The sequence below is a fragment of the Opisthocomus hoazin genome, chromosome 7 (assembly GCF_030867145.1).
Source record: "Opisthocomus hoazin isolate bOpiHoa1 chromosome 7, bOpiHoa1.hap1, whole genome shotgun sequence".
In the NCBI taxonomy this organism is placed as follows: Eukaryota; Metazoa; Chordata; class Aves; order Opisthocomiformes; family Opisthocomidae; genus Opisthocomus; species Opisthocomus hoazin.
The window spans coordinates 38065987-38091888 of record NC_134420.1 but is presented as its reverse complement, the minus strand read 5'-3'; the positions used below and the strand labels follow the sequence as shown (position 1 = coordinate 38091888).

General features: G+C 40.3%; 2 protein-coding genes across 4 annotated transcripts in view; one reads left to right on the top strand and one right to left on the bottom strand.

Annotated features, from left to right (window-relative positions):
* The window catches only part of CHRM5 (cholinergic receptor muscarinic 5), a 116301-nt gene that overhangs the window by 4830 nt on the left and 85569 nt on the right, over positions 1-25902 (top strand). The window lies entirely within an intron of this gene.
* AVEN (apoptosis and caspase activation inhibitor) overlaps positions 1-25902 on the bottom strand; it is a 117755-nt gene that overhangs the window by 70503 nt on the left and 21350 nt on the right. The window contains exon 2 of the mRNA XM_075426100.1: positions 14196-14376. Coding sequence (XP_075282215.1) covers positions 14196-14376 — 181 coding nt within the window. The remainder of the gene's footprint in view (positions 1-14195; positions 14377-25902) is intronic.

Here is a 25902-nt window from a genome sequence, read left to right as displayed (position 1 = left end):
GCAAGCTTGTCGAAAATAGCAAAAAAAGCAAAAGCTGACAGAAAATTTAATCCTTTACAGGACCTCAATACCTTCCAACAATTTTGAACTGACATAATCTCAAACTTTAAACATCAATTTATCAATTCTGCAGATTACAAACAGAGAAGAAAGACAGCCATCACTTGGGAAAGGTCACACCAGATCGAATCAGAGGCTCCATATAGCCCCAAATTCTCCCCAACAGTGCCCAACAGCGTAAGTCTACAGAAGTCTGAGAACAGGGCACACGTGCAGAGACACTTCCTCAGAAATATTGTGCCAGCCTCTAACTATTTGCAGATCAGGAATTTCTTCAGCCGGAGATGATGTCTCATTTATAAGATAACTTCCAAAGTATTTTTCCAGCTGTTTCTTGAACCTGCACAAAATCTAAGCTTCCATGAGATCCTATGACAAACTTCCATACTTAATCATGACTTACATCAAAAAACACCTTCTCTCTTTGTTTTTAATCTGCTGCCAGTCAGCTTCACTCAATACTCCCTACTTCTTGCACTAGAAGGGATAATAATAATTTCTTGTTCACCACATCCCTCCCTCCATGATTTTACAAACAGCTCCACCATGTCGTTCTCGGTCCCCTGTCTTTGAGGCTGAAGATCTCTGTTCTGCTCTACTCATACCGCCCTCCACTATGCCTCATATGTAAATTCTTCCATACTGTTGGTCACCCTGCTGCCCTTTCCTGCACCTTTTCAGTACTACAGTTTCCTTGTGGAGCCTGAATCAGAAGCAGCTACACAATATGCCTGTGTCACTGATTTATATAGCGGCACTGTCATGTTTTCCGATTTGTTCTCTTGTCTTCTCCTAATTTGTAGGGTTCATTTGCTTTCCACTAGTGAATAGTAACAATCATCTCGGATGTCTTTAAATGTGGTAGGGGACTGTTTCCCCACACACATACCATATACACCACTTAATCTTCACCTGCACTAAGTTTAATCTGTCATTTGTGTGGTTTTATCTGCAACTCTCTGCAGTCCTCAGGCTATACAGAATTATAGGGGAATTAAGATGCACACTTTTAACAGTGAAAGTAACAGCACATTGGACCAATCCAAGAACCCAGAGGGACAATCTTCCAAGAGCTCTGGGGGATTCTCTGTCACTGAAATTGTTTAAATCAAAACTGACAACAGTTTTTGACAGTACATGCCCTAAGAGACGTGCCCTAATTCAACCAGTAACTAGTTCATAACTTTCTTTTTTGTGACTGCTCATGTTTTCCAGAAAAGTTCACCTGATCACAGATAGTTTCTTTGGCTTTATAACCTACAAATTTTACTGGCTATGCTGGGGTTAGCCTCCCATGTACAATTACTTACTAGAGAGAACCTGGTCCACTGTTCTTCAAGTCAGTAGGGGATTTAAGTTATGGAAAGAAACAGCAGCAAGTTTCCCTTCCTCAAATTTGCCCCAAACCTTACTGAAACTGATTTTTTATTACATTTGCCATTTCACATATTTTGAAAGTTAAAAAAATGAATGAACTGTAATTCAAAGATGTTTGTTGGAAGTATTTTACCTCTAAAGTCTAAAAGCAAATAATGGGAAATATTGTGTCACCTAAGTACTAAAATTATGTATGTTTTAAAAAGCGTTGCAAGGAGAGGAAGAAATGGAACCGTTTCTAAGTTGAGCAGTGCCAAGCTGTCAGAACTCAGATACAGAAAAACAGACTCTAGAAAGAGTCATTTTCTTAAACAACTATACATACTCTCCTTAATAAGCTCTTCGAGAATTCTTTTATCTATTGTAATGTAAATTAGATATAGCACCCCTAATGCCATTGTGTGGACGTCATCTCTTCCTGACTGATATCGTAGCTGTACACTAGGCATTGTCACCAAAATATACCTTGTCCATGTTATCCTCTCCCCAGATTAACCTACCATGGTTTCCTTTCATGATTAAATGAATTCTAGTCACATGAAATTACATTTTCGGTGTAGTTATTCAATGCCTCAGTTTGCAAAAATGCATTACAACAGCTTTTTATCACATAGTATAGCTTGCTCAGTGAATTATTTTTGTAACAGAACAAACTTATTTCACTAGTCTTTTCTGAATGAAATAACTTCAATTTACAATCAGTCTGGGAGACTGACAGACTTCAGGAATCTAGCTCAGATTACTTTTAGATACTTAGGGAAAAACATTGTCTATAGCATCTGTCGCCACCGTGAAGCATTTGCAGCTCTGAGGTAAAAGTTATTACATCTCTCTGCAGTTTTTTTCAATTAAAAAATGTCCTCCAGGGTTTTTTCATTCCTGCTAAAATTTAGACCATAAATACTCTTTCCCTCTACTGAGCAAGTCTGTAAACACATCTTTAATTCCTACTCCAATTTTGCTTCCCAAAGGGGTTCCCACTGTTCACTTCCTCAGTTTCCTATAATCACTGCAGCAGTAGAAAACAGTAGTATGTTAAAATACTTTAAAGTAGAAAGATTTGCAAAAAGACAACCCTCAAGAGCTATTATCGGACTCTACTATTAATAAATGAACAGCCAAATGAAAATTGTTAAAGATCACATTAACAGATAAACTATTCTGAATTACAGGCACTAAACACAAATAATCACTAGAGGGGGTTCTGTTGTTATTTTGGGGGTTGGGGTTTTTTTTATATGCAAAGACAATATAGCCAAATCAAACACTTTGGAGACTTTAAAATGCTTTGTCTCTAGTTAAATGTTACTTTACACAGAGATATTTATAAAGATCAATTTTCTTTGACAAGCTAAAGTGTGCTTGTAAGTTACAGGTATGAGATCTGATGCTTTCAGATTACATTTCTACAAGTTAATTTAGTCATCTCATACTTGTAGGCAATTTTCCTCTAAGTGACTAGATTGTTCTTGGAGATTTCTACTCCTTTTTTCTCTCCCTCCTCCTCTTTTTTCATATTCAAATACAACTCAGAGAAATCAAGTTGTCTGTGGGATAGAAAGAGGATATATAAAACTAAGAGTAAACGAACACTTAAGACATTATGACATGAACAACAGAAAACAGGTAAAAGAAGGAGCAGACAGAATCATGTGGAGCTACAGAATAGAGAGCTTAAAGCAAGAGAGACCGTACTGTCTTATTTGCATTCGAAAATTTACTTGCTGTCAATATTCTAACTGCAAATGTACATTAAAATAAATCAGAAGTAGGCATCTGGATTTAATCCAATTTAATCCAATACACATGCATGCTACCACCAAAAAAGTAGCTCTGACTTCTTCCCAACTACTACCAATACCAATCCTAGTATTTCCCCAATTCCCCAAGATCTTTCCCTTCTCACCAGCTGTTCCATTTCACGTTCCTGCCAATTCTTTCACACCATTCATGCAGTCAAATCAGGCAGCTAGATCCATTATCTGGTGACAGGCCAAATCCATAATACTACTGAAGTGTCTTTCAAACTTATTTCTTCAGAAAAGGGGAGGTAATCTTAATTTATTATCAAGAGCAGAAGCAAAATATAAAGCAACTTCAAATTCACAACATTTTTATTGATAACAACTCCACAGCTGCAAAACAAACAACAAAAACAAACACTCCATAAAAGCAACAGAAGCAGAGACATGCAAGAAACAAAACATAGGCATTCACTAGGTCCCTTCTCAGAACGTACAAAAGGAAGAAAAAATCCAAGATAAATTATAGCTGCTTTCATCAGAATTCTTGTTTTACTAGTGACTGACATGAAGACTAAAGAAATTAATAATTACACATGCAATTACTTAGAGATGAAAAATGTCATCAAATGAAGCCAATTCACAAGTGTGAATGGTAACAGCTACAGAGTTTTTCGCTGGTATTTAATGTGTGGGAGCAGGGGAAGCCAATATGAGTCCACTTTTTGCAGCTGGAACTGGCACTGTTAGTCAGCCCATTATTGAACAAATGAAACCATTTTGTAACTTAGGGTAAAAGTCAGCTTCTCCACTTACACAGAAGTTATTTTTTGCACTCGCTCCCATCTGAAGTGACAGGTGACACCATAAGACGAAAGGGAACACGCAAACACCTTCCACTCTCACTGTTGTGCCAGTGGCACCATGTTCCTTTCAAACACAGATTGAACAAAACCACCAGTAAATTCTGGATACAATTCCTTGTCAGTATTTGTCCTAGGGGTGATGTAGTCCTGAAAAGGGCATCTGAAAGGTGCAGCAATTATATTGTTTTTCTAAAAGGAAAATCATGTTTTTCAAGATAAGAAGGTAAAAGGAAAGTGTACAAAAATGTCCAAGACAGAAGAGAGAGTGAGAGGGAAGGCTCCAGGCCTTAAGAAAGACTTCTGGCGTAACTAACCAACATCTACGACTTGCTCCCTGTATACAACAGAAGGTGACAAAGAGCGAGGTTTGTTGATTTGTCAGGAGACAGATCAATTTAGTCGTCTCTGAAGTAATGTGCAGAGACCTCTGACAGTTCGCAATGCTGGAGGTCCCTGACTATAAGGACTTTCTCAAAGGATCCTATTTGCATTTTAGATTTTTTTTCCAGGTTGACAGATGACTTATCCCCCAAAATGAAGTGTAGTATTACGTGCAACACCTGGATAATGAACAAAGGACAATAATGACGTGTTTAGACTGACCTAATATTATTGGGCTGGGTAAGCTATCTCAATTCCCAGTCAGTCTGTTTCAAACTAACTGCTCCCCCTCACCCCTGAGCCCACAGACCCATCGTGACAAAGCCCTGTGCAGACAGCAAGATAGTCAGCTGAGACGTAGTTAAGGGCTTTCGGAATGAGTCTGTCTTCCAATCAGTCAGATAGGGCGGCAACTTCCACTAAGAAATATATCCACATGAGAAAATCAGAGCATCTTTTCTGAATGTTGTTTGCCTTTGAAGGCTGTTTGCCTCTTCGGTTAAGCATAACTTCTGTCTTGCTAGTGTCACTCTTATTACTGGGTCTAAGGATTTCAGTCAAGAAGTGGGTTAGCCCAAAGCAAATCTTATGTTGCAAAAGCCAATCAACATCTGTCTTGTGGAACTCTATCTTCTAACAACTTCAGCAACGTGAAGTACACCTAGAGACAAAAAAATAACTTTAATAAGACTCCATCAGTAAAGATGCCAGGGCAGAAGTGCTGTTTTCCATTATAACCACTTCGGTACCCTTCCTTTGGCATCAAAGATGACTATGAAGATTGCAAACAGTGTATCTTTTCCTGAAAGAGTACAAATTGTACAGACTTTCTCTCTGGAACTATTACTCTTGCACCCCTAGCACTTTATTTACTCAGAAAAATCTAACCCAGTTTACCTCCTATTACCACTGAACTCACGATTTAAAATACTTAGCTTTCCAATACCTCCATTCTGTCAGCACTTTCCCAGCAGAAAGTTAAACATCTCAAATGAAAATCTCTTTGCTATAAATATCTGCAATTATGGCCTGTAGCCTTTATGACACAAAAATTTTACGACACAAAAATCAGTAGAATTCTGTCATCCCATTAAAGCACTCCCATCCTGAATTAGTCCTTCCACCTTGCCCCTTTACATTCCGTAGTTAGCTGATACATACTTTTCAGTGACACATTTTCTGCATGTTGAAGCACACGCACATATTCAAGTAGAAAATACCACATTATCACAGGCTGTTTTCAATCAAGAACTTAAAAAGAAATAGGGAGAGTACAATCAGTTTCACAATTCAAATTATCTGCAGCAGATTCAGAAATACCACGCTTTATAAACTGAGATGATGAGTGTGTACTGTCAAAGGAAGGTCATCTGATTCACATTCCAGTAAAGGTTGAAAATGAGTCAGAACCAAAGAAAACATTATTCCTCCCCACTCGCACCCTATTCTGTCCCTCAAACATGCTTTTTATTAAAAGAGTTCCTAGTTCACAATTTTACACATGCAGAGGGTCTGGTTTGCAAGAAAGGACAACAACAGGACAGAAGAGTTCCCTTGAGGGTGGAACAGGCAGTTAATACAACTCTTGTTTTGAAACAAAGACTTTGGCAAGGCTCAATACGCCTTTGACATTCTTCAAGAAAATTACTCAAATCTAGACAAAAAAATGAGCCCTTTGGGAAAAAAAAGCCAAATTTTTTAAGTGCTCAGAAAAGCCATCTTCCTATACAATAGCCAGAAATGCCAAAGATGCCACTCGGGAAGAGCTGAGGGTGAACAATAGGCAAATAGAACACAAAACAGATGAGGAGCCACAGGGCAGGGGAAGGATCAAAAGAAAGCGTAGACTAGAAGTTGGGTGTAGGAACTGGGAACTCTTGAGTAACAGGATGAGATCAGGGAAAGAACAATGCCAAAATGAATAGGTATGACTCGGAAAGCATTAACAGGGGAAGAGAAGGACTAGGAGAGCCCAAGCCATCAGCAGCAAACATGAGGAGAAATTTCAGGACCACAAATGGTGTAAGAACTAAAAAGGAGCTGCAACTGAGATTAAGGAAGAAACAGGCACTCTGTGTCCCTCAGAGCACTGCCTACTTCACAACCCTTCTTTCACTCCAAAACCAATGTTTAGAAACAGTACTGCTCTCTGCAAACAAATTTCTGAGAGTCTTGCTAGAAGAATAGGTCTGTCAGTCTCTCCTGATGGTGGTTCACATGCAGTCTGATCACAACCCTGCTCTGGAGCATCCATCAACGAACAAGGAAACGTTCCTATCACAGTTATTTTGTTTTAAAATTGATATTAGGAATAAATTTATCCTTACGAGCAACAGAACTGTAAACGAAGTCTGGCTTCTGCAATTAGACCAATCTGCTACATCTGATACTCTTATCATCCTTACCATAAACAAAAAATTCTGGTTTTATAGAATTTTATAAAACTTCTATTTCTATTTTTTATTTCTTTCTCTAACGTAGGCTACTGCAAGATGGAAAAATAGTATTACAATTAAAACAAACACAGCTCCTCCAAATCAATCAACATCTTCTAATATTACCATAGACGTAATATCTACTTATTCATTGGAAAAGAACCAATACTTTATGGGCAAGCAAAAGAAAGTCCCTGCTCTAAAAAGCTTGCAGTCTAACCCAGGTGATTTAATAACAGCTCAGGACCCTGCTCAAAAAAGCTTACAGTAATTCAGGTGATTTAACAGTGGTTCCGAATCAGAAGTGTAGAAAGGAATCCAAAAGAAAAGATTAAAATCAGTCAAAAGTAATACATGGAAACAAGGAAAAAATCACAACGTTCATGAAGGAAAAATAAATTTCAAAGGAAGGGGCAAAGGCAGAAAATAAGTAAAAAGAAGTAAAAATAGGAGAAAGGGAACAGGAATAGTGGCAATAACACACTGAATTTTGAAAATGAAGACTGGAATACTAAATGTACTGTCTGAGTACAAGAGTCAAGAGTAACTCATTTTCGGTTAGGGGATTTCAGTGGCAGGAAAGTCTGAGATGATGATGTCGCAGAAACCATGATGGCCAACATGAGGCCTAGTCAGACAGAACTGGTTTTAGGGGTATTATGAAAACAAAGGACACCAAGACTAAACAAGAGAAACAGTGAATAGGGTGCGCAGACATTTTTATCTAGCTCCCAAGGCTACAAATTCAAGTAGTGGACATGACAACAGCAAGACAGGAACAATGACAAATTGTTCCACATTTAAACTTACTGAATTGTGATTTCATAACCAAAACATACTTAAACACAATTCAGCAGAAATACCATCAATATATAGCAGCAGCAAAAGATTAAGGCCCAAGATGAGAGAAGGGTATTGGTAAGAAAATTTTTTAAATCCAGAAAACTGGAACTTAACAAATGAGTCAATCAAGGTGTGAAAAAGTAAAAGAATGGGAAAAGCTTACCACACTGATTTTAATGGGAAGAAACCTTAACCCCTTTAGTCTGTGAATCTTACTCTATTCAATTCTAAATCATAAAGCATACAAATCTCTCTGAAACATTTAAACCTTTCTGGTTTTTCTTTTATTGCTTATCATTAGTTTTGCAGTGCTATCACCAACACGTACATAGTCACATAGTCCTAAGAGATCAGAATGTTAAAATGAAAATAAGAAATGTTATCCTACCTTCATATGCATTCAAGCCATGGAATCACATTATACTTCTACACTTCATGCAGTTTTGGTTACATTTTAGATACAACTTAGGAGGAGAAAAGGCACAGATATGAAAGCATATATAATGAGCACAGACTACCTATTACAGGAACATACATTTATCAAGAAAATGTAATTAATACTTAAAATCTGGTACTTCCTATTTTTAGTTCAGACCAAAAACAAAAAAAAAAAAGGGACAGCTTGTCTGATTAGAACAAAAAAAGATGAATTTCTGTAATGTTAGAAACAGTTCAGGAGGAAGCACTGAGCAGATGGAGAACCAACCTCCACTGATGCCAAGTCCTGTGATTTTACTGCAAATCTTTACTGTGGAAGTTTTTTTTTCTGTTTGTTTGGGAAAGTTACTTTGGCTAGTGAAGAGAGAGGGAGAGGCTGGATTTTTGTTGATTTCAGATACCTACAGGTATATAAACCAGCAGTATCTCTCAGGTCTATCAATAAATCCAAAGTTGCAGACCGTCCAGGGCATAACTGTCACAACTAAAACTTTTGCAAGTAGAAATGAAACCACTTGGACAAAAAGCCTCCATAGATGGGAAACGGTATCTACCACACGACCACCAAAAAGGAAGGAAAGTTCTGACGTGCTGGAATGGGGCTAGAAGGAGAAGCAGAAGACAACATTTCAGGGAAGCTCAGAGAACGAGGTAGCAAAAAAAAAAAAGGAGAACATGAGGAAAGATGCAAGTAAAGCATATGTCCTCAGCTGTTTATTTCAGGAGCGCATATATTAGGAATATTTGATCTACTACCAATCCTTAGTTGCAACAGTGTAATCTTCTTTCAAGGCCAGTACACCTGGTACTAATATCTGAGAACTGTTGATAACTAATAAAAAGTAACCGATACTTCTTTACGTCCCGCACAGAGCTCATGTCACCTGGTGAACAGCAAGGACACAAAGCTTTGCATCTGTTGAATTTCTGACCAAATAAGACACACTAGTTGAAAGCACATCTGTTCCACATGCAGTCATAAAGACATGCAAAAAAGAATTAAAAAATAATTTCCACTATTTTTCACACAGAGCAATAATGCTTTCGGAGCTGATAAACAGCAATTCTTCATTAGTCTCGCTATCTCAAGGGTACAAGAAACAGAAATGCAGAAATAGAGTTCTATGGAGACATATGGATGTAAATAATTTTACAGAACAGACATACAAAACGAAAAGTAGTAGAAGCTGGCAATCAAATACCACTGGAGAGCGGGACCTGTCTGACATACACAGTAACCCAAATCAACAACGAGTTAGGCAGTTCTGTAAAGAAAACTGATTTTCAGCTATTCTCTAGAATTTTAAAATCAAAGGATTTTTTATCATCCGCACCACACCCTGCCATTGCCATTCTTTTTGTTTGAGCAGAATTAACATTGAAAATAAGAAAACTCATTTACTCTTCACTTTTTTTTTCCAAATCTCTGTCAGTATATACTTAAGATAGAAAAGTTGAAGGAAAATCTATTTTTAACACAAGCCTTGCTCCACAAGTTTATCTGTTCAGCTTTTCCAAGACAGCTAGTGGTCTTCTCTATGCTGTTCATTCTCATGTATGTATTGACCATGAAAATGACAAAAATGCAGCAATATATTGCAACAGACACATCACAATTAAACAGAGAGGCCCAAAAGCTAGAAGTTAAAAAACCAAAACAACAGGGTTTTAGGGAATGGAAAGTAACTGCTACCTCACAATTCCTATCCTTAACTGTTCATTACTATTACGCTCCAGTGACTGTTCTTTTGATTTTTATTCCACATTTCCTAATGCACTCAAGTGCTAGGTACCTACAGGAATTATATTTATTCATACAATATCAAAACCATCCTTCCAGTTTTGTTTGAACTACGCAGCATTTCTCTTTCTTACCCTTTAAGGCCATCAGAATTATTCAGCTATGGCCAAAAAAACAAACTGGGAAAAAAATTAATGTTCAAAACTATATTTTTTCATCTTGATAATCATCACATCCAGCAACTCAGCACACTGTTATTGAGGCCTGCATGTTCGCAGCTTTTGGCTGCTGTACTGGTCATACCTACCACATTCAAAGGAAAGCAATCAGCTCCCTGGATACGTTTTGATCACCTCTGTAATGAGACTTTACAAGTATATTTCTAAACCTATAGCATCTATTCACAGCCAAAACCCTAATGAAGGACTTAAATCTATTTTGGGACACTTAACCCTCATCAGTCAAAAAATGAGGACAGCTCTTGCAAAGTGAGGTTATCCTATCACTTCCACTTCTCTTGCTCTTCACGCTTCAACAGCATTTTTACTAAATTGAGTCAAGGCATATTCCCTGAAGGTTTCACGATGGACTTACAGTTTACATCAGCTAGACATCCAAAGCAATACAGAAAAGTTTACTTTGCTATATGCAAGGCTAATTTAAAAAAATGATTAAAAAAGGAAAGAAACAGACTTAAAAACTAAAGTTATCACCCTACTTTACACACAAATACAATAAGCTCTAACAAAGAAGTTCTGTCAGGCGAGTGACATCAGCTGTTATCAAAGCCACCTGGCAGTTCTTTCTTAAGACTATTTTCAGTTGCTTTTTTTAACTATTCAGTCTGAAATTTTCCATGTCAATTGTCTACTTCAGGTAGTTTTTCCTCACCCTCTGCTCACCACCACCTTTTAAAAAAAGTCAGAGAACGGCTGGAACATTTTTCTACCATGAAAGGACCTGGGAAAAAAACCCTTTGAAAAACTGTAATCACTTTCCTGCCCCGACTCAGTAACTTGAAATCAGGCTGGACAATGTTTTTGTATGAGAGGTACACTCTGCTCATTTTGGGAAAAATCTGACCCAATTTATCCAAGCTACAAGCTTCTAGAAATCAGTTTGTGTGTATTTTTTGGCAAGATCTGCTGGAGATTAACGACCAATGCCCACACAGTGCATCCTCAGTGACCCTCTGTTCATCCTCCAAATGTGCAAGGCAACTAAGTTTCTTCTGGCTGCTGTTTATGAGTGAAGAGTCCGATTTTCACTATAAGTGGAGTCTGCATTCAACAGGCATTAGGTACAACACTGAACAAAAAGTGTCGTCTTGTGTGTTTCTGCAACCTCACCTGTGCCAATATCCCTACCATAGTTGAAAACAGTGGCCTTCCACTCCATATTGCTGGGTAACTGAGTAGGATTTAGGGTATACTGACAGAGCATATGCAGGCAACAAGGAGCAAACAGCTTGTAGTGGAGACTAGAACTGGAAGCCTGAAAAATGAACTGGGATTGACTAGACAAGGAAAGAAACTAAGAGGAACATAAGAAGAAGATGTTGTCATGGCTGAGAGAAAATATGAAGCCAACTGAGCAATCCCAGGCAGAACAACTCTGAACTGGGGATCACCAGGACCAGATAGAGCGAGGGACAGGGGGGATTTTAGTGAATATATGTGGAAGGGAGCTGGCTCACAAGAAGACTGAGAAAAGACCCACCACCAGGGATCAGAAACATAGACAAGGAGAAAAATTAACAGAGGCAAGAGAGAGTGAGAAGACTCAGTAGGCAAGCAAAGGCTGACAGTAGAGAGACAAGGTGCAGTCAGAGATGGTCTGGGACTAGGCAGGCCTAAATATTTGATTGAAAAGACAGAAGCAGTGCTGCACAAGCGATTGGCTTGAGGCAGGGGCAAGCTGGAAGTATAGGCAAAAAAGTAAAAAAAGTGCATGTCTTCAGAAGGTATTGAAAAAAGTAAAATAGAATAGTAAAATAGACTTACCATACTCTGCAAATGTCTACAAACCCCTTCCTCCCCCTCTCAGAAAAAATATCCCACTTCCCTCTGCTACTGATAAAAATAGTCTAAAAACCCATGACTCTGTTACTTTCTTAAGCAACACTAATGTTCATGTACTAGGTTTAAAATCTCCAATCCTGCTAGTTATCAACAACATGACACCCATGTCACAGCATATTAGTCTTCTCATTTGGCTATTTTTTGTTGATTTTAACTAGAAATTACACGTAGAAGCACATTTATGAAATATTAAACAAATACCAAACATGGAATTTTAATTCCCTGGATGTCAAGAATTCCTCCACTTCAGTTTGTCTGCTAGCATTAATTCTGTCTCTATTACTACATTATCCCAAACTATTTTTTATACTCCATCTCATTCAATTAACAGGAGATTTTTCTGGGAATAAATCAAAGATGTATCTTGAAGGATGGCACTCTCTTTAAGACCTTGCTTTCAATATTATGGAACCAAAATGTTACATAGGACAACAGTTTTTTAAGCTGAGCTTTTGCCAAAGGATTCTTAACTGGCTGCATTAATTACATTGTTGTGTATTAATAGTAAGTTGCAGGACCTTTCTAAGCTTTTGCATTCTTGAAAAATGGCACCTTAACTCCATTCCCTCTCCAGTACTCCCCTAACTGCTTGTTGCAATTCAGCTGGATCCACTGTACAACTTTGGAATGCTAAACAGCAATATACTAACTGAAGTCAAAATTATCAAATAAAGCAGAGACGTAAGTTTCTTCTCAGACCACTAGAAATAAAGATGACTGCATTCTCAGTTTTCGCACATAAGCCAAAGAAACCATACAAAGAAACCCTCTCGACACACACTGCTTTTTATGACTCCAACAAATGTGCATTATTGTTTCAAAGGCACTTTTTTCTTCCTCTGAAAGTACTTTATTTCATTGCTGTTTCTTTAACAATTTATTTTAACATCAAGAACAGTCACAGTATATCCTAAAATAAAGCGAAGCACTCTTTAAATGAAGATTTAGAATTAATAACTAGTAAGAACACTAACTAAAAAAGATTTTAATTTTAGGCATTAAGAGGATCTACAAAGCAAAATAAATGGGTTGGTAATAACTGTATAACTTTCCACAAACACAAATCAGTAGAAATATATAGTATTTCCCTATATTCTCAATACAAAAGTACTATTCATCAGATCATTTTAAAGAGATTCTGAAGGCTAAGTTAGAGATATTAAAGTTTGTTTTAAAAAAAGCTGAACCATAGCAACATGCAGCTCAGGGTAGGTCTCTTGAGTTTTCAGTTGTGATATCTGCTTTGCTCCCCAGGCTATGTCACCTGCCCAGTTCTGAGGTCCATACCAGGCATCTTCACTCCAACACTGTTACCATGCAACATACCATTCAGAGAACTCAATACACATCTTGCGATCCTATGATTAAAACTGACAATTTAGGCCCAATTCTGCAACGTTCATGCAAAACTGAACTTCAGAAGTCGATTCTGGAACAGAGAAAGAAAGCTCTGGTGCTTCTTTCTTTACCATAGGTAATTTCTAACTTACCCCTCCAAGCTGTGCCTTAAAAATCCAATTATTTAGATTGGAGAGATTTCAGAGCTTCCAAGTTGCTCAAAAAAAACCCATAATACATTACCTGCAGCTTTTTACTGAACGGTATTCCAACACAATGGCACATCAGGAGTTTTAGGTAACTGTTTTTTGTGCAACTGCCCATACTAATAATGTACAGCTAAAAAAAAAGGGGGGGGGATCTAGTACAGCCTGTTGCCCCACCTTCTCCTTCTATCATTTCCTACAAAGAGGGGAACACAACTGATCTTTTTTTTCAAGTAGAGTAACACTTGCTATTCATGCATACATCTGTGCAATACTGATTACAAATCTTTGTCAAAACAAACAGCAAGCAGCTTCTTGACTGTTTTGCTGTGTTTAGTCACAGGAGCAACCTTTTTTGTTTTCTGGAAAGCAACCCAGTGACCAAGATTGGTAAGAAATCATTGTCAGCAAGAAGAGGCTCAAAGCACCTGGATGCTGCACACACTCAGACCCATACACAGTTTCATGAGAAGGCTATAAATGCAGCAGCCCTCCTTCCACGGCTCAGTGCAGCCTGTATGCTGTAAGGCTGCTCCCATGGAGACTTCAAAAACCACTAAATATATCAATGGCAGACAGGAATGGTATTCTAGGGTCCTGTTTTCTCATCAAGGACAACAGACAGAGAAGTAGTAATGTGTCAAAATTCAAAACTAAAAAACTATCTACAGAACAGAAAATGCTTACCTGCTGAGCTAAGCAAAACACTGAAGTCTGTTCCTCTCTGTAATTCCCCATGTTCACTCTGTCCCTCTTTTTCTGTATCCACATAGCGGCTCCAGTTGGAAAAAATCTTTCTTCTTGAATAGTTTTTCAGTTCTTCCTTCTCTTCTTCCTCTCGCGATTCAGCATCATCATCCTCCTCTACCTGTGACATTTAAACAGACAATTACACCATTGCAACTCAATAGCATTTTTTTCTGTATTTAAACAGTCATTCATACAAACAACTCTAAACCACAGAATTAAAACCCAGAAAGACAAATCAGCCTGGATCCCCATCAGAATTTTAGATCAGGTGATACATACAGTTCAGGAAGATGGTAATTCATCAATAGTATAATTAAAAGCAGCTAATGAAGCTTCAGATCTTACAGGGGTCAAGCAGTGACATTGATGCAAGTTCAAATGGTGTCCCTCCTATTCTGGAAGCCCATAATGAACAGCTTCCTTCCTGAAACCGAGAGCAATGTGTAGGGACCAGAACTAACAACTTAATCACAGTATCTCTGTCAAAGTGTTGCAGTGATACAGATGATAAATGAAAGAACTGATGTGTGTAGAGTGGAATAAGAAAAAGAGAACATAACAAATACTGCAGAAAAACATCGGGAAAGGTGATCTATGTAAGAATTTCCATTATAACCAACTACAGGTCTTAAGTAATATGGAATAATTAATCACATTAATTTCCTTCACAAAAGCCATTTCATGGAAATACACATGGAAAAATTAAACAGATTGCTGGCAGTCAATCTCCTAGCCCAAACTCTTAAAAGCTCTTGGGTCAAAATGAGAACTCATTCCAGAGCCAGTCTAAAATGCAAGCAAATTAGGCACTTACAACAAGTACTCAACAGCCATGCAAAACCCTCCCCTCCCTTGAATCCTCTGTATCAACAGAGCTCTCCCCTCCCAGAGGTTGGGGTTCAGCTGTAAATGACTATAGGTTCACAAACAGAAAGATTTGCTTCCTGGAGGAAGGAGCACTCAACAGGCAAGAGGAGAACTGAGAACAACCAGAAAGTTCTTTACAAGATACTTTCTGCAGAGGTCTAAAGCTCTGAAGAGGTGGAGTAATGGAGTGAAGAAAGAAGAGACTCCCACCATGTCTGCTTCCAAACATTCCTGCTGACAGCTCCACTCTCTTCTCTCCTTTACTCCATCTCTCCCTTCACAAACCACAGTGTGCTGCTGCCACAAGATTCAACTTTGCTGTCCCAAAAGCAAGTACATTGTTCATGAACAGGGCAGTGAAATTCAAGTTTTTCTACACTGCTGTAAAGCTTAAAGCCATCTCCATTCAGTATAAAATAATTGCAAAAGCAAGCTACCTTTCGGTAAGTCATTATATATCCGTAAGTCAAAACACCCTTACAGCTCACCATCGTACTACTGGCTTTAAGGAGGACCTCGGCTTTGACAGTTTAAACCAAATGTAATCCTGAAATAAATGTGAAGAGCAACTAATTATAATAAAAAAAAAAGCCCTTGTAAGTGAAGAGCTGCAACATCTTGTGCAGAAAGATTACTAAAATCTCTAGTAGTTGCTGTGTTTCTAAAGCTACATTAGGGTTTTTTTAAGCACATACTGTGGACTTATGTACTGGTACATCAGACAACCTGGTAAAAACAACTGCACAAAGCCACTATGTGGAACAAACCACCCTCACTTCATTAACTTGTTTTATAATCCATGACTTCCATAGCTCATGAAAGAACCTACAGCGACACACGTTTTAGATTGATTTTAGAAATCCATCACGAAAAAGGTTTAACTACTCTGTAGAAAAAACTGTAGTTATATTTTGGCTCAGCAAGACAAGGATAAACTGTTTGAGATTTTCATGTTCCTTTAGTGTCTGATTATGCCACAGAAAAGCTTCCATTAACACCAAATAAATCCCTGTTGCACACCAAATATTTATATGCAAGTACATCACCGTAAAAAGAAGACTGACACAGACAAAAAAGTAGGAAATAGCAGTTTGTGGGCAGTGAAGCACTACTACTCCTTAGTTCTGAAAATGTATTAAAAGTGACCAAAAAGTAGCAGTGAAGCCTGTTTCACGGCTTTTACATAAATGTCCACTGAAAGGCAAAGCATCTTCAAACACGACTGCAACAGTTTAGATTCTCCCATGTTTGATGTCTTAAAAACGACTGCCCAGCATATCATATAGGTAGCAAAATCAGAACTAGAATAATGACTTCCCAAGAAAAATGATCCACTTATAAACAGGCTTCTTTCAGCACTGTTTGAGAGATCTGGTTAGAAACAGCATGAAAGAATGGTAAAATAATCAAAAAGCTTAAAAACAGATTAAAAGCTGTCATAATTATACAAATACAAGCCTAGCTGTCAAACAGCTGACAAGAAGGAAAATATTCTGTGCGTTCTCACTGGTTCTGTGCAACTTTTAGGTAAATTCTCTTTTCTTTCTACTCATCAGATAAACATACCAAAATGGCTGTTGTAGACAAATCGCTGTTTGCATGAGCAAGGGGATGAAATCATAATTTTGTATTACCAGGGACTGATCTGGAGCTATAGTTTCCACAGAACAAAGGCCAAATCTACTCATATCAAGATAAGAATCAACTTGTTTCTCTTCTGTTGTTCTCCTATAAATGGAATGATTTTCTACAATCCAGCAAACCTAGGGAAATTCAGTGCCCAAAACAACTTGGAGTTGATACAATTCACAAGTCAAAGCAAGAATAGTGCTATACAGATCTGTGTTGTACTTTATTTTTAGGAAAAGATCAAAATCACGTTAGGCAACTATGACATTATATATAAGTACTTACTATAGACCTGATTAAAGGATTCACTCCTTTCAGCTGTCAACAAACAAAACAGGAGTATCAGCTGCTTCTTATAACCAATCTTCCAATAAACTAATATGGATTCAAATGTTTTCTCTTAAACCAAACTAAAATCTTTTTCACATTCTGCTATTAGCTATGTTACAGCACACCTCAAGGAAAATTCATTTTTTAGCAGTAAAATTGTTAACTTGAACTTTAAGAAATAAACCACAAATTCTCGGGAGCGTTAACAGCAGTCGTGCAGCCCGGTCCCCCACGTACCATCCAGAGGTTCATTTCTGAAATAAGTAAAGTTCAAATACAAACCTGCTTATATTTCCAATAAACATTTAACAGAAAATTTTACTTCATGCACTACTGTACTACAATATAAAACTGCAAGTAATCACATTTGAACATGCAACATTCAAACAACTTAAAGATGCATCTTAACCATTAAAATTATCAAATACATTAAAAATCTCTGATTGGCGAAGTTTCAGAAAATAATTTGCTTCTACCATCTCACATTAGACTGTTACTTCAGACAGTAGCTATCTCAGAAACACATAAACATAAACCTTCATTACTTACCTCTTAGCTGCCTATTCAGCTAGGCTATATGCTGCTGCCATTGTCATCATATCTTACTGAAAATTAGTCTTAATCAGTACAGAGCAAACATCTGTCCTATGTGCGATGAAATAAAATAACTTCCTTCCTGTCCCATCCTCAAATAATAAATAATACACGCTGAAACTAATTTTAGAAGCCAACTCAAATATAACCTTTAAAACGATATTACTCAGGTAAGGAGAAAAACATATGCCTTTAAACAGTACTGAACTACACAGAATCACAGATTCACAGAATCACAGAATGGTAGGGGTCGGAAGGGACTTCTGTGGGTCACCTAGTCCAACCCTCCTGCTGAAGCAGGGTCACCTACAGCAGGCTGCACAGGACCTTGTCCAGGCGGGTCTTGAATATCTCCAGAGAAGGAGACTCCACAACCTCCCTGGGCAGCCTGTTCCAGTGCTCCGTCACCCTCAGAGGGAAGAAGTTCCTCCTCATGTTCAGACGGAACTTCCTGTGCCTCAGTTTGTGCCCATTGCCCCTTGTCCTGTCACTGGGCACCACTGAAAAGAGCTTGGCCCCATCCTCCTGACACCCACCCTTCAGATATTTATAAGCATTTACTAGGTCCCCTCGCAGCCTTCTCTTCTTCAGGCTGAACAAGCTCAGCTCCCTCAGCCTCTACTCGTAGGGGAGATGTTCCAGTCCCCTCACCATCCTTGTAGCCCTCCGCTGGACTCTCTCCAGTAGCTCCTCATCTTTCTTGAAGTGGGGAGCCCAGAACTGGACAGAGTACTCCAGATGAGGCCTCACCAGGGCAGTGTAGAGGGGAAGGAGAACCTCCCTCAACCTGCTGGCCACACTCTTCTTAATAAACCCCAGGATGCCATTGCCCTTCTTGGCAGCCAGGGCACACTGCTGGCTCATGGTTAACCTGTCGTCCACCAGGACACCCAGGTCCCTCTCCACACAGCTGCTCTCCAGCAGGTCCACCCCAAGCCTGTACTGATGCATGGGGTTGTTCCTCCCCAGGTGCAGGACCCTGCATTTGCCTTTGTTGAACCTCATCAGGTTCCTCTCTGCCCAACTTTCCAGCCTATCCAGGTCACGCTGAATGGCAGCACAGCCTTCCGGTGTGTCTACCACTCCTCCCAGTTTGGTGTCATCAGCAAACTTGCTGATGGTACATTCTAACTCTTCATCCAGGTCGTTGATGAAGAAGTTAAACAAGACTGGGCCCAGTACTGACCCCTGAGGGACACCACTAGTTACCGGCCTCCAACCAGACTCAGCGCCGCTGATGACAACCCTCTGAGTTCTGCCATTCAGCCAGTTCTCAATCCACCTCACTGACCACTCGTCCAGCCCACACTTCCTGAGCTTCCCAATGAGGATGTTATGGGAGACTGTGTCGAAAGCCTTGCTGAAGTCGAGGTAGACAACATGCACGGCTCTCCCCTCATCTACCCAGCCAGTCATGTCATCGTAGAAAGCTATCAGATTGGTCAGGCATGATTTCCCCTTGCTGAATCCATGCTGACTACTCCTGATAACCTTCTTTTCTTCCACTTGCTTGATGATGGCCTCCAGGATAATCTGCTCCATCACCTTTCCCGGGATGGAGGTGAGGCTGACCGGCCTGTAGTTCCCTGGGTCCTCCTTCTTGCCCTTTTTGAAGATTGGAGTGACATTGGCCTTTCTCCAGTCCTCGGGCACCTCTCCTGTCCTCCAGGACCTCTCAAAGATGGTGGAGAGTGGCTCAGCAATGACATCCGCCAGCTTTCTCAGCACTCGTGGGTGCATTCCATTGGGGCCCATGGATTTGTGGATGTCCAGATCGCTTAAGCGATCCCTCACACAGTCCTCCTCGACCAAGGGAAAGTCATCCTCTCCGTAGGCTTCTTCTCTTACCTCCGGGGCCTGGGATTCCTGAGGGCCGGTCTTAGCACTGAAGACTGAAGCAAAGAAGGCATTCAGTAGCTCTGCCTTCTCCGCATCCTCCGTCACCAGGACACCCGCCTCATTCAGCAGCGGCCCCACATTGTCCCTAGCCTTCCTTTTGCTGCTGATGTAGTTGAAGAAGCCCTTCTTGTTGTTTTTGACATCCCTTGCCAGATTCAATTCCAGGTGGGCCTTGGCCTTCCTCTTCGCATCCCTGCACGCTCTGACCACGTTCCTGTACTCTTCCCAAGTGGCCTGCCCCTCTTTCCACATTCCATGGACCTTTCTCTTCCACCTGATCTCCGCTAGAAGCTCCTTGTTTAACCATGCAGGTCTCCTGCCTCCTTTGCTCGATTTCTTTCTCAGGGGGATGCATTGCTCCTGAGCATGGAGGAAGCGTCGTTTAAAGAGCGACCAGCACTCATGGACCCCCCTGCCTTCGAGAGCCTTACACCTACAACATTATTGCTCAGTGCTATAATGCACCATGATACCACAGGAGGGTACAATATGTATCTGCTGTCTCTCTGCTTCAGGTAGTATTACGTGCATCACCATTTCCACCTTTCACTGAAATTTTGAAAGTCGGGAAAGTATGCAAAAGCCCAGTTGAACAAAACCAGGAAACCTTCAGACTGTTTCGTATGAAGAACAACAACAACAAAAAAAATATACGCAGTGTTCTGCCTAAACACTAAGTTCACCAAAGTTATTCAAACAACAGTGAAAGAGCCAGGCTCCACTGCAGAGGAGCTCGCACAATTTTGGGTCTTCCACCAACGAATGTATTCTCATCCTTTACCAGCGCCTACGACTCCACCTTCCTTCTGAAGGAAAGCAAAGGGCATAGCACACATGACCCCCATCTACAGTCTCTACCACAGCAAAAAGATGTCTCAGTACATCTTCCTTCGCTAATTTTGCACACAAGGTTGGGGTTGGGATGGTATCAAGAAAAAATGGGAAATCAGGCTTTCTGTTTCACTTTTTGTACAGACAAGAACACGTTGATGCACACGATTCAGGAATTAAGTAAATATTGTTCTGAACAGGCAGTCTCCCCCAGGGTCATCCCTCTGCACTCCCCTGGAACGCAGAGTGGTTTGGATCAAACCAAGGCTAAAGTACATAGTGAGGAAACTGCAATGGTGACCTCTTAAAGCCTGCTTCAATTACTCCACCGCTCTTCACTGTTAAGTGCGGTCAGTCCTGGTACGTTAAGCACATGTGTGCAAACACTCAGCAAGAATTGCGGAATTCACAGGTCTTTACAAAAACTAAAAGTGCATTAGAACTCAGAGGTGCCATTAATACTTTCTAAAACTGTATTTATTACCCTTAGGAAGGCACAGGAGTTACAGCTTAAAGCCCTCTTCCTGTTCATTTCTACTAACTCTGTAAGAAAAGTTTAAAACATTTAATCTTTGAATGTTCTGTAGCGACTGGGAGGAACGTAGAAACAACATACGTTCAGCTTGCCTTTCTTGGGAACAGCTGCCCTTCCCCTTTATGTAGGTATCATGCATTATTATTCACCAAGGGGAAATCATGCCTGACCAATCTGATAGCTTTCTACGATGACATGACTGGCTGGGTAGATGAGGGGAGAGCCGTGGATGTTGTCTACCTCGACTTCAGCAAGGCTTTCGACACAGTCTCCCATAACATCCTCATTGGGAAGCTCAGGAAGTGTGGGCTGGACGAGTGGTCAGTGAGGTGGATTGAGAACTGGCTGAATGGCAGAACTCAGAGGGTTGTCATCAGCGGCGCTGAGTCTGGTTGGAGGCCGGTAACTAGTGGTGTCCCTCAGGGGTCAGTACTGGGCCCAGTCTTGTTTAACTTCTTCATCAACGACCTGGATGAAGAGTTAGAATGTACCATCAGCAAGTTTGCTGATGACACCAAACTGGGAGGAGTGGTAGACACACCGGAAGGCTGTGCTGCCATTCAGCGTGACCTGGATAGGCTGGAAAGTTGGGCAGAGAGGAACCTGATGAGGTTCAACAAAGGCAAATGCAGGGTCCTGCACCTGGGGAGGAACAACCCCATGCATCAGTACAGGCTTGGGGTGGACCTGCTGGAGAGCAGCTGTGTGGAGAGGGACCTGGGTGTCCTGGTGGACGACAGGTTAACCATGAGCCAGCAGTGTGCCCTGGCTGCCAAGAAGGGCAATGGCATCCTGGGGTTTATTAAGAAGAGTGTGGCCAGCAGGTTGAGGGAGGTTCTCCTTCCCCTCTACACTGCCCTGGTGAGGCCTCATCTGGAGTACTCTGTCCAGTTCTGGGCTCCCCACTTCAAGAAAGATGAGGAGCTACTGGAGAGAGTCCAGCAGAGGGCTACAAGGATGGTGAGGGGACTGGAACATCTCCCCTACGAGGAGAGGCTGAGGGAGCTGAGCTTGTTCAGCCTGAAGAAGAGAAGGCTGCGAGGGGACCTAGTAAATGCTTATAAATATCTGAAGGGTGGGTGTCAGGAGGATGGGGCCAAGCTCTTTTCAATGGTGCCCAGTGACAGGACAAGGGGCAATGGGCACAAACTGAGGCACAGGAAGTTCCGTCTGAACATGAGGAAGAACTTCTTTACCCTGAGGGTGACGGAGCACTGGAACAGGCTGCCCAAGGAGGTTGTGGAGTCTCTTTCTCTGGAGATATTCAAGACCTGCCTGGACAAGTTCTTGTGCAGCCTCCTGTAGGTGACCCTGCTTCGGCAGGAGGGTTGGACTAGGTGACCCACAGAAGTCCCTTCCAACCCCTACCATTCTGTGATTCTGTGATTATTAGGTTTCCGTTCTTATTTGTTTTGCAGTATTTCTCCTAGTTCTCTTCCTGAGAATGTCACTTTACAGAATGTATGAAAACATATTTTGAGCTTTTTTGTTTATCTGTTAGAAAGAGCATAGCTATTTCTCTCCTTCACCTTCTTCCCAAATTTATACAATAACCATTTTATCTTTAGAAACTCTTTACAATTATATTGTCTTTCTCTATAATATCCCAGACACCTCATATATCCACACAGAATCGACAACAAACAGCTATCACCATGCATGGACACTTGTATGTTCATGAACAGTCATAACCACCATCTCGTCCCTCCATTTGCTGCTCTCCCAACCAGCAACAGCACACACCAATTCCTTGAGTAAACTTCTGTCTTGATTCCCTCTTCCCTTCTTGGAAACTGCTGTAAGGCTGTGACCAAGAATGATGGCATTCAGGCTTATCTGTCTCAATCCCAATTTCTTTTCTCATCGGGGAAAAGGCTAGCAAGACAAAATTAAAACATGCTATGTGTTGAATCTGACCTAAACTATCAGCTGCATCATAAATGGGCATATATCCTTTCCTCATTTGTATTTAAAATAGTAAGGTTTCTGTGCAGAGACAATTTATCCTCTCTTCCTCAACCCAATTTGAGCAGCATCTGTTACAAATTCTCACAGATGGAACTTGTAAGTCATACGGTCAAAAAACCACATGCAATTAAGCAACAAAGCAGTTCGCAATCTCTACACTTTAAATTGTTTCACAGAATAAAAGTCCCTACAGAGAGGCTTGTATGAGTGACAGTAAGTAAGGTAGCTTGGATGATATTAACTTAGTGGTTCCTCTAAGCAGACATAAGTGGAAACGTAAAAGACTTACAGTTACACTTTAATGACCTGAATTGCTCTTGGAAAGACATACCTGCTTTTAACTTCATGGTTCAAAGTTATTGCTGGTGTAACCAAACAGGAGCAATGAGATTACAACAGGAATTATTTTAGCACAATGTGAATACAACACAATCTCAAAAAGATTTCATTTTTTTGTAACACTGCTCATTAAATGCCATGTTTTTACCTTAAATCCAGAAAGGTACAGGAGAATCTCCTGACAGCTTAATTTTCTCTGTTACAATGATTGATAGGCTTATAACTTATGATAGTTATATATAGTATAATAATGTTCAAAAAAGTGGTTCTGATTCTCCACATTTACCTAATTACAACCCCTAGATATACATCCCTCTTCTCTGTCTTGTAAGTAATTAGAAATTTATTAACATTAAATCTAAAGTTGGCAAAGGAATATGTTATCTGATTTACTGCGGAGGAAATTTAATGGGCTCTCTAAAATATGAACCGTATAGTATATTAAAGAAAAACAGAATATATCTTCAGAATTATGGCAAACAAAAGCAGAACTGAATTTTTAAATGCATTTCTTAGAATAATGCTATTATTTTACAAAATATGGGATCTGGGAAGCAGGTCCTTCCTTCATATCTGGCAGCACTTATCCGTTGGATTGGCTAAGTGTACTGGTAAGCCATATCCTTGGCTTTAATTTCCTGCAACGTTAAACTTGTTTTTCTAAAGCCAATTTTGTTTTCTGTTTCCATTAAAGACTTGCAGGTGCTCCACTACTATTCCTATTCCACATAATACATATAGACACACAGCTGTTCTTTGTCCAATTCGTACATTCCTTAAATAAAAATTAAAAAAGATACTTTGCTACTGATATTTATGTTGATTGGTAAAACTTTCAACACGAACTTCAGAACATTTGCAACTGGTTTTAGTCACCTTTTTCAGTTACTGCTTTAAGATAGTCACCGAGATGTGTAATGCATCATTTTAGAGGTTCAGTAGACAAGTACTGATGTTTGGTTCACAATGGGAAATTCTATCTTGAATTCAAATTAACACATCCACTTTTTCAGATCAACTATCACATTACAACAGCATGTTACAAACACAAAAATATTCACATAATGAAAATTAAAGCTGTAGAAGGAGACACTCTACTACTTTGAAACCCTAAAAAGGTACTATACAAGAAATTCAAAAGGACAGCATTCTGCCTTCCTCCCTCTTTTCACTACGTCTGCAACACTGTTAGTAGCATACTCCCTAAGTTTTTCATCTTTCATTACTAATATACTGCTATTTCCTAATTATAATTTCACATGCTACTGAAAAACCTCACATTTCTACTACCTTTCTATCAACAAACTGGCAGATCCAGCCATCATGTATTTTTGAAATTAAGTTGCATTATTACATTTATGGTGTGGCACAACAAAGCAGTAAGACTTCAGTTACAAATAGCCTCATTTGACGATATTTTCAGAAAGGGGGGTCAAAAGGGGATAATTTTTAGGACCAATACACAGTCATATAGTAAATCAGTGAACAGCAAATTCTATGAAAGCAACTATGGATAAAAAGCAGACTGCCTAATATGCACACTGTTCTGCTTTTGGCTGCAGCCAGCAACAAAAGCGCCACGCGGCCGCCCCTCCCCCTGCCAGCATGCGGAGGAGAATGGAAAGAAACAGGTAGAAACTGGTGGGTCGGGATAAGTGCAGTTTAACAGAACAGCACACAAAGGGAACAGGAGCAACAACGATACAGAAAAGGGGAATATACAAAACAAACCCGCAGAACAGAACTGCGCTCTCAGACCGAACTGTCACTGAGACCTCCCCAGCTGCGAGAGAGTTCCCGCCGCCCCGCCCCCCCCACCGGAACCCAGCATGACGTCACATGGTGTGGAATACCGGGCTCTGTTTGGCCAGGTTGGGGTGGGGTCAGCCCACCCGGCTGTGCCCCTTCCTGGATTCTGGTGAAAATTAACCCTGTCCTGGCCAAACCCAGGACATTATCCACCCCTTATTCCATACCATCTACGTCATGCCCAGGTCCCCCATTGTCCAGTTGATCACCACCACTTCTCCTGTCTCCAGATATCATTCCCTTAGTCTATGGATCATCACTCTAAAGTGTCCGTTGAGTTCATTTAATCCATGACTTCGGGCTCCATCTGTCGTAATGGTCTTCCGTGGCAGGAGAGGTGATGTGTGGTGATGGGCGGTCACTTGCTGCATCCGGAGCTCACGGCTGATGTATCTGGTGCGCCCGTGCCCACAGTCTGCACGTTGGAGACGTCGATCTTGATGAAGTTGCTGGGTGCCAGTTGTTGAAAACCAGGTCCAGTTCTATCATCGCTGTGCTCTGCTAGGTTTTCATCAAGAAGTCCATCCTTCTTTAATCTGGATGATTCTTACTACGATACTACTGGTACAAAATATAAAAATTATAACAGTGATAATAGACAGTGACAGGGTTATTTAACAATTAACTTTATACAATTTATTTATTTATGGACTATTCTCACCCAAAAATCAAATCCCCATGAGGTACACATCAGACTTCCCCATCCTTCCGCATTACCCACCAGGTACACCCAGGTCCTTGAGCAAAAGCAATCCTGCGGACGGGCTTGCCTTTGCCCGAGGCAGGACTAACCCAAACTGTCTTCCCTAACATGTTCCGCATGTGCACTACAGGGACTTTATC